At 49.5% G+C, this 10,042-nt stretch overlaps 1 protein-coding gene across 4 annotated transcripts in view; it reads left to right on the top strand.

Moving 5' to 3' along the window:
* PRKAG1 (protein kinase AMP-activated non-catalytic subunit gamma 1) overlaps positions 1 to 1,691 on the top strand; it is an 18,316-nt gene extending 16,625 nt beyond the window's left edge. For all 4 annotated transcript variants that reach the window (XM_083599678.1, XM_083599679.1, XM_083599680.1 and 1 more), the window contains exon 12: positions 264 to 1,691. In XM_083599678.1, coding sequence (XP_083455804.1) covers positions 264 to 368 — 105 coding nt within the window. In that variant the 3' untranslated portion in view covers positions 369 to 1,691. The remainder of the gene's footprint in view (positions 1 to 263) is intronic.
* Positions 1,692 to 10,042: the final 8,351 nt, after the last annotated feature.

Here is a 10,042-nt window from a genome sequence, read left to right as displayed (position 1 = left end):
ACCTCACTTTTCCCTGCAAGGAGCTCAGGTCAGTATACAGTTTCTCCCCTCTGTATTTTGCCCCCACAACAGCCCTGTGAGGTAGGTTAGATGACTGGCCCAGTGTCACTTGGTGAAGTTCATCTCTGCATGAAGATTTGTACCCCGCTCCCAGTCCCAACGCTCTCTGATCACTAAACCAACCTGGCTCTCTAAATCACTACCACCCCTAAATCTTGGCTGTGTCAAGCAAGTCCTCACAGGCCTTTTCTGCTAACCCACAGGTTCATCGGCTGGTTGTGGTGGATGAAAGCAATGTGGTGAAGGGGATCGTGTCCCTCTCGGATATTCTGCAGGCCCTGGTCCTGCCTGGCGGTCAGAAGCCCTGACTGCAGGAGGGCTGAGCCCCCCACCGTGAACCTGAAGCGCGGAGCAGCTATCCCTTCTGCATCGCCCTTTTGGCCAACCAGCTGAAGCCCAGAACAGGCTATGCGGCCAGCCCAGTCATCAACCAACCCTCTGTGGGGCTACTTCCCATGGTATTTCCCACCTCACCAGGCTGTGTGTCTCCTCCTTCCCCGTTTTGGTTGCAAAGGAGCCCCCAGGCTTGCTTGTTCCCTTAAGCTAGGTGTATCGAGGGGGCCCCTCCGGCTGCAGGCTCAGGTGGGCTATACTTGCCACGCTTGGAGGGGAAGAAAAGGGAAACAGGCTTCCTGGGACGACTGCAAAGGAGATACATGGGGAAGGGGCCACCTGAAAAGCCCAAACACACACAGACACTCAGGAGGTGGACCTCTGCAGGTGCCTGGTGGGCAGCATAAGTCATGGCAACTCTTGAGTGGGCGAACTGTGTGTTTGCGCAACCCCTGTATCTCTGCATGCCATACGGGCGCAGAAGGAATTGTAGGTGAGAAGTCTCCATCCTAGTGCCACTTTGTCGCTTCCACCAAGCAATACTCTTTCCCTCCTAGTCTCTGCACAGGTTGGGGGGGTGTTTCTGTTTCAGAGTTGCCATCCCCTGCTCTGCCCTTCCCAGCAGCAGAACCAAACCCCATTCCGTAAGTTCCTGAATGGCGCAAACGAGATCTTCGCAGGAGCTGAAAACCACTTTCCAGGTCCTTATGATGAGCCTGCGGTGGCCGTTGGCTGTCCAGAGTGCCTGAATTCCTGCTGATCTGCTTTGGGACAGCCTCAGTAGCTCCTGCTCACCTTGGTCTTGAATATATTGCCTATCAGTCCTGCCTATCAGCTTAGCAATGATAGGACTCTGTATCTGTGCTCTGGCAGAGAGAAATGTGGTTGTCCATAGGCATATTCAAGCTCTCCTTTTGAGGCAAAAACAGGAGTGCTTTTGAGAATCGGCACCTAATTCTTCCTTACCAAACCAGAGGCAGTTGCCTAGTCCCTCCGCTGCACAAGAGTATTTTTCTTGCCATAAAACTCACCTCTTTGTACATTCCTACAACTGCTCCCCATGTAAATTGTACAACATGTATTTTTGTAAAGCCACGGTTCTGACGCTCCGTCCACACTGTTTTCTTTGGCTGGGAGGGGGGCAGCGGTCGTTCTCCGTGCTCTGCCTCAACTTGGAACTTTTAAAAATGATTTCAGGTCCATGCAGGGGATCCTTCCGGGGCCCTTCCCTTTGTGTGATGTCAACTACTATTTGTTTTATTGAGATTCTGTACTTAATAAAAAATTGAGGTATCCTCTTTCAGTTTGTGTTGTCTTAAGAGCAAATGAACCATCGCAAACAACAAATATTTTCCCACAAGGGATGAAAACTCTTTCCTGATTCAGGTGACTCCAGTTCTAGGGTTGAGTTAAGCGGGAAACATCCAGGGCTAGACCAAGGCAGTTTGTTGCCTGAGGTGACCCTCTTCCCAAATACCCAAGGTCAGTTAGGTTACTTTGGCACTGGAGACAGAAAATCCCACAAGCGCCTCTCTGTATACAGTTAAGAATAAATAACCATTTGTGGCCCTTTCAGCTGCCTCACTCTAAAAATATCAACCTACCTTCCTTCTCCCACACAAAGCAGCAGAGGCAACGGGCGTTTGTGGATAGTTTTGAGATCCAGCAGCCTGACCTATATTCTCTCTTCTCCCCCCCCCCCCAGCCTCTTTTTGCCATGCCCAGGACATTTTATTAATTTGCTTCTCTAAAATGTACATTGCTATGCAAAGTGCATTGAAGTTGATGGTGTCCTTGCAGGGGAAGCGGTCATCGTAGGTTTCCAGAGCTGGTAACCCGTATCATAGATGCAATACACCTTGGCCCCTGGGATTGGCAGCCCCTTCAGGAGGTCCTTTGTGGTGTTCCACATGTACCAGCCATCCTCAAAGTCGACGCTGGTGAAGAAGCACTAGTGGTCCCGGTAGGTGTCATTGTGGGAGGGGGTGGAGATGAAGACGTGCGTCTTGGGCCACACCAGCGTGTCTGGGAACACCCAGGGGCTGGACATGGTCCTGCACTTCTCACACAATTTGATGGTGGACATGATGGGGATGCCCTGAAATGCAGACCACCTTGATATCTACTACAGCACTGGCATAGATCTCCAGCTACACAAATCTCCCAGGAAGCTCACTTTGCCTGGGCTTGAGCAAACAGACTTGAAAGAGAGGCTGCAACACTTGGAAACCCTTGAGAGGGACAGAAACTGCACCAGGGCTGACCAGTTACTTAGGGCACAGTGTGCCTGAGGGTGGTGTATGCCACCACTGGGCATCTGCCACGACTGATGTGCTCCTCTACTTGCCACTGGGCTGCCATCTTCCTCCTCCTTGCTCTTTTTGGGGCAACCCTGGGTTGATCCCCCCACCAGCCATGACCATGCAGCCACTGCCACCAGGGTTGAGGAGCAGGAGGCAGATGCTATGGCGCTGGCGGTGCCTGTGAGCTGGGGGGAGGCATGATGGCACGGGGGGGGGGGCGCTGCTGATGAGATGGGCAATGGTGAGGTAGCATAAAAGATGGCTGTGTGTGAGAGAGCGAGAGAGAGAGAGCATACACACTATACCTTTAGAGCCATTCAAATCATGTTTCCTTCCTCAAAGAATTCTGGACACTATAGTTTGTTAAAGTTGCTGGAAATTGTAACTCTGTGAGGGATAAACTACAATGCCCAGGATTCTTTGAGGGAAAGAAGGTGCTTAAAATGGGCATTAAAGGTATTGTGTGTACATAGCTGTAGTCTGTTTATGTTTCATACCACACAATAAACAAAGCTTATTGAACATCACACACCCTGAGAACAGCAGGAAAAACTAAGGCTGTACACATTCTGCATCTTTAAAGCAAATTGAGTTTTATGAGAAATCCCAGCACAATCCAAGACAGCCATCTCTATTTTTAGCAACAATAACAGAAAGAAGGGCAGATGCATTTCCCACACTCCTCGTCCTCACACACGTGTGGCCAGGATCATGTCTGGATTAGTTTAGCAGAAGGCAATAAAAGAACGTAATTCTATGCTGGAGGCCTGAGAACTCTTGTTTCTAAAAAGTGCATTTAAGAGGTGCATAGTCTCAAAGATACAAACATGAGTTTGACCAAACTGTGGGAGGCAGTGGAAGACAGGAGGGCCTGGCGTGCTCTGGTCCAGGGGGTCACGAAGAGTCGGACACGACTAAACGACTAAACAGCAGCAGCAGCTGTTTTTGGGTCTGGAGAGGCCTGATATTCTGGCCCACCTCACCCAGACCCTCCAAGTATCCCTAATTTCCAGGGACTTCCCTGATTTAGAGAAGCCATCCCGGATTTTTATTTGATCCCAGAATGTCCCACTTTTCCTTAGGATGTCCCTATTTTCATTGGAGAAATGGAGGGTATGCTCACTTGCTGGCAAGCAACTCACCTGAGGCCAGCACCCTCATGGGCTTCACTGCTCCCCCCCCCCCAGGAGCCCCCAGGGAGATGAAGCCCCAGACATTTTGGCTTTTCCAAGCCTGGGGCTGCTGGCTGGAGGGGAAGTAGAGGATGCAGAGGTTCCCCAGGCTATGTCCAATGAGGAAGGTCTACAGTGCCCATCATTGACCATGCTGGCTGCTGGGATGGAAGAGCGTTGGAGCCCAACACCATCTCCTTCCTGAGAGACTTTGTATGTCTACAAACCTCTGGCTTCTACTGTAGATAAAGCCTCCCTCACCCTGTTTTGGCTCACTTTCTGCCGACCCTCTTCACCTGAGGGAGTCTCTATAACAGGCTTTGAAGTGTTTTCAGCCGGTGACATACCTGGTATTGTCACTCCAACCGTCAACCCCAAGAGGCAGGAACATGGTGAAGATGTCCTCTGTCTGGCGGTAGCACATCCAGTTCACCCCATTGGGCTTGTCCACATCAGCCTCCGGCTGGTTTCCCAGGCAACCAGGCACTGCACGGGGTGGCAGCCTGCCTTAGTGGCGCACCCACACAGCAATATAACAATGAATACAAAGAACCAATTGGACAAGTACACATGGTATAATTGGGGGGAGCAAAATGTCAGCAGCAGCATCCTGCGGCAGATCTGGGTTGGGGGCTCCTCCTTCCTCACAGACCTGATATTTGTATGAGAGTCTCCCCACCATCTCCTGCAAGCAAGCCACTAGTTTGGCTTCCACTAGACAGGAAGAACCACCTGCCCCCCCCAGGTGTTCAGCCGTGGTGCAAGGACTAAATGATGTCATCTTCAGAGGTGTTATTTGGCAATCCTTTTTCTCAAAAACCCACCAGCTAAGCGAAAAGGAAGCAGTAAGGGTTAAATTGCCTGCTTTTGTTTTGCAAAAGTGTTTTGATTATAACCCACCAAAATGTCACAAAACACTGAGCAAGCTTTTGAGTCCATTGGGTTGCATATTTGGGGGTGAAGGGCGGGAGGAAAATGACTTAGTATTCCTATCCCCCGTAAAATTTTATTAAGGTTATTTCATAATAGAATTAAAAATGAACTAATCTAAATAAAAGCAGAAAAATGAAATGCAGGATCCTCTCTCAAAGGTAGCTCTCAATCCTTGTCTCACACAGAAAGAGATGAGCCATCCCTTCCATTTATGCTTCTTCCACTCTTTTCCCAAGAAAAGCACCAGAGGCTTGGTAGCTTTTCCCTCCGAATTCACTCCAAATTGTACAGAGAGTCCTTGGGAAACTGGCTTAATATATTGAAGCGAGAATGTTTGCACTGGCCAAGTTCACTTTTGTTGTATGGTGGTTTTTTTTGGGGGGGTGGTTGTCATGAAGAATTTCCCACCACATCACTGGTGTTCAGCTCACTTGCGAAGCTTCTGGGCCCTCCCGCAATACAAGGGTGTGTCACACACCTCTCTTACATGCCTTGTGTTTGAAAGCATGGCATTGAAGAGGAAGTATTCAGCAGCCAAGTAAGGCTGCTCATGCATAGGACTTGCTCCCTCTGTGGGGCTGGAGTGACAACCTCCCCCTTGCAACTCTTGAGGAGTAACAGTTGGAAGCCTTGGTGGGGTCCAAGGATCTTCCAACCTGAAGCGGCTCCACCCTCTCTTGCAAAGGTGACCACTCTTGTTCCCACCTGCCCTGTATCTAGTTACAAGGCCAGCATAGCTGCCTGTCTGCCACCAGTCATTCCTCCTCTCTCCCTCCCTCCTCCACTGCCCCCCCGGGGGCCCTTAGGACCAGGAATGTGCTGAGCCAGCATCACCGCCCAGACACCAAATCCCTGTTTGTTCTGCCCGTGGCTTTTAAAAGGGCGGAAATCCTCCCAGGCACCAGCCGGAGCCGTGGGTGGCGATGGCACAGCCTAGCAAAGGGAACAACAGTGGGGGGCAAGGCAGGTGCTCCCCAGGCCGAGCGGAGGGGCCAGCGAGGAAAGGTGGAATCGGACAGTGTGAGGAAGCTTGTGGTGAATGTGGTTGAAGCTCCCAGATGGCTCCCCCAAGTATTGAAAGAGGCTGGGGGGTCACACAGTGGGTGACGATGTTTACCTTCTGGCTGTGGGGAATGGGCTGCAATGAGGATGTGTCGTGAGGCCAGTTGTCACAGGGAGCCTGGATTCTCAGCTCTGCACACACTGAGCACTGGAGACAGGAATCTCTTTTCCTCCCCTGAGGGGCTTCTCTTCCCCCACTCCCCCCCCAACTAGTTTGTGTGCCCAGGGAACCCTCCACTCAAGGCCTATGGAAAGATCTTAAGGCCTGAAGACCCCAGCAGAGCTAGGAGCAGTTGGTCTAGATCAGGCATGGCCAAACTTGGACTTCCAGATGTTGGGACTACAACTCCCATCATCTCTAGCTAACAGGACCAGTGGTCAGGGATGATGGGAACTGTAGTCTCAAAACATCTGGAGGGCCAAGTATGGCCGTGCCTAGTCTAGACCTTTATGCAAGGCACCATTTACACTTGTTTCACATTGGGCAAGGAGGTGCCGTGCCTAAGCGACCTGTGGGGACCAATAACGGACTGTGTACACTAAATGGGTTGAGTAGTCCATCGGTTGGAGTTGATGGCCATGGGCCTGGCTTCTCATGGATTTAGAAGGTTCTGCAGAGTTAGTGTTGTGGGCTGCTGTTGACCCACAATCCTACTTTGATGGGCCAGGTATAAATAGCGCAGAGTGAGAGGGACTCACCTAAAATCATTTTTGCTACCACAGAGCAAATGACATGAGAGCAGCCCTGCAGCATAGCTTGGAGCTGGTATTCCTTAAATTCTATCCTGAGCTTACCCAGCTACTTTTGAGTCCTGGCGCCCCGTCCACTCACTCCCCCCTCCATTGTTGACACAGCACATTCCCCGTAGGGTGGGAGTTGGACAAGCAGAGGGTGGCTAAGGCTGCACCCACTGGTTGGAGCGCCTTTGGCTTTAAGCCTGCTGCGCCTGAAGCAGACAGAGCACAGAACTGGGATGACATGGAGCAGGTTGGGTCCTGAAATCTTGGGCTTGCTGGTATTGCTCTGTCTCGGATAACACAAGGGAGCTGGGAATTCGGTGACCATGGACGAAAGGAGTGGATCTAGAAGCAGATTCAGGGCTGGCTGAAGAGAATGTAAAAGATCAGGATACTGTGCACGAGAAAGCTGTCCTTCACCCTCACAGACGCAAACTCATGTTGCTGTTCAATAGGTACAGTACATGATTGCTTTGATCCTGCAGGAGTGATCTGACTGTAGAAACTGGTTGCCACACCAGTTCACCTTCCTGGATACGGTCCGTGCGTGGAAAAGCGTGCCGCTGGGCGGAGGGTGTCTGCGCTTCCTGGATTTGGATTTCTAGCAATTATCCCCTCCATCCCTGGTTTGCTCTTGGCACAGACCATTGGACCTGGGTTTGGGGGAGGTGGGGTGGTGGTAGATAGAGTAGGGCTGCCATACGTTTGGATTTTTTCTGGACATTACCAGGATTTTAAAGGCAGAATTGACGTCTGGGGGGAATTTCTGAAAGGCAGTGCTTTGTCCTGGATCTTAGGCAAGTCATCCGAAATATTGAGGGGGTTATTTTTGTGTTTTTGTATATAAAAAAAAGAAAAAAGGTGAACAATTTTTGGGGTGCCCTGGTGTTTACTTATTGAAATATGGCAACCCTAGGATAGAGTAATCCAGATCTAGACTCTCTTTTCCCCACTGTAAACTCTTGTTGGTTGTTGGTGAATACAAAATTTGTACCAAATGGCTGTCACCACCTTGTGTCTGTTTCAGAACTAGCTCTCATGTGTGAAGATTAGGGGTTTTTTTTGGGGGGGGGCTATTATATGACAATGTAAGCACGTGCATTTGTGTGAAAATACGGTTGTGAAAAAGTAGGGAAATGAGATAGCTTGGAGTTTAACTATTCTTGGATGCAGGGACCTCATGAAACCAGCCGTAGCAGCTCATTCACTTGGTTTCCTTGTTTCCATATTAGCAAACTGTTATGCTCTTCTGCCCCCCCCCCGCCCCCATCCATGCAAAAACTAGGGTAACTAGTTTCGTCTGTTAACTTTTGCAATGTATACAAGCCTAGTGCAGAAGCACACTCTAGATATGGGAATAAGATGGGCACCTATCATATACAGTGGTACCTCGGGTTAAGTACTTAATTCGTCCTGGAGGTCCGTACTTAACCTGAAACTGTTCTTAACCTGAAGCACCACTTTAGCTAATGGGGCCTCCCGCTGCCGCTGCACTGCTGGAGCACGATTTCTGTTCTCATCCTGAAGCAAAGTTCTTAACCTGAAGCACTATTTCTGGGTTAGCGGAGTCTGTAACCTGAAGCGTATGTAACCTGAAGCGTATGTAACCCAAGGTACCATTGTATTTGAACTGAGGGGCCCATTTGCATGGGCACAAAGGCTTGGCAGAGATGTAAGCCGGCGACATACATCCTCCGTTTGCACACTGAAGTCTCTTTTGGTATCAGATGGAGCTGTGTTCAACATGAACTCCTGAGACACAGTATATTTAAACCTCGGGTAGGCTAAGCTTTTTCTGTGTGGCCTTGGGGCTCAAGGTTTGGTTAACTGATTCTGGAAGTTCATCTCACATGAATCACAGAATCATAGAGTTGGAAGGGACCGCAAGGATCTTCTAGACCAGGGGTCAGCAACCTCTTTCAGCCGTGGGCCAGTCCACTGTCCCTCAGACCGTGTGGTGGGCCGGACGATATTTTGAAAAATATATATGAACGAATTCCTGTGCCCCATAAATAACCCAGAGATGCATTTTAAATAAAAGCACCATTCTACTCATGTAAAAACATCAGGCAGGCCCCACAAATAACCCAGAGATGCATTTTAAATAAAAGGACACATTTTACTCATGTACACATTCTACTGGACCATCTGCGGGCCGGACTGAGAAGGCGATTGGGCCGCATCTGGCCCCGGGGCCTTAGGTTGTCTACCCCTGTTCTAGTCCAATGCTCTGCAACGCAATAATCTTTTGCCAAACATGGGTCTTGAATCCAGAACCCTGAGATTAAGAGTCTCGTGCTCTACCAGCTCAGCTATCCCTGTCTTTTGACACACTGCTTTTTCATACTGGCCTCATTCCTGTGCCTTCAACAACAGCCCAACCCACAGAAACATAACAGGTGAACTCCCTCCAAGCCAGGGAAAGCTTCTGGCTAAATTTTATTGTGTGAGAATTTTTAGAATTTAATATTTGTAGTCCATTTCTCGAACAACAATGTTGAGCTCCAAGTGGCTCATAATAATAATAGCGTTAAAAATAAACATTACAGTCTCTATAATCACTTCAAAAAGACGTCTCTTAAGGCCCAGGAGCAGGGCCAGTTAAAAAGAAAAGAAAGGAAAATTAATGTGTACATACTATAACAGTACATTCAAAGCACATTTTCATCCTCAAAGACTTCTGGGCAATGTAGTTTACCTCTCAGAGAGTTACAGTTCCCAGTAATCCTTAACAAACCACAGTGCCCATAATTCTTTGAGGCAGGAAATATGCATTGAATGTGCTGTCCTTATCGAGTCAGCTCCCCATCGGTCAGATGGGAATAATAGTCACTTATCTCGCAGCATTATTGTGGGCCTGAATTCAATTAGATCTATTAAGTGCTCTGCACAGGGAAATGATATAGATCGGGGATGAGGAGCCATGGGCCCAATGTGGCCCTCCAGGTTTCTTTATCTGGCTCTCAAGAGTCTCCCCAGACCATGCACCCTCCCAAACCTGCTTTGCTTTGCCCCCACCCCTGAGTGTTTTTGCCTGGCGGGAATATCTCATTGGATTCCGACGGTGCTTCTGTCTTGCCTGCATGGAGGACAGAGAGAGGTGTGGGAGCACGTGTAGAAAGGAAGCAGCCTACCGTAAAAAGGTAAAACTTCACATTTATTATTCTGCTCACTTTAGCCTCTGGCTCCTCCCCTCCACTGGCCGTGGCACCTGGAAGGCTGCTTAGATTGGAATGTGGCCGTTGAACTAAAAAAAAGCTTCCAAGCTGTCCCTACTATTAGATTGGTATCAATAACCCCAATCCCTTTTCCCTTGAGTGCATCCCTGGCCCTTCGGAACCTAGATTATGGCTGCTTCCAGGGCAGGGGGGGCAAAGGGATGCAGGGACTCCTCTCTCTCTCCCCGTTCCCCCACCCCCAATAATAAATGGGGTTGTGTCA

The sequence above is a fragment of the Podarcis filfolensis genome, assembly GCF_964270895.1.
Source record: "Podarcis filfolensis genome assembly, chromosome: 2".
In the NCBI taxonomy this organism is placed as follows: domain Eukaryota; kingdom Metazoa; phylum Chordata; class Lepidosauria; order Squamata; family Lacertidae; genus Podarcis; species Podarcis filfolensis.
This window is presented reverse-complemented; position numbering and strand designations above follow the sequence as displayed.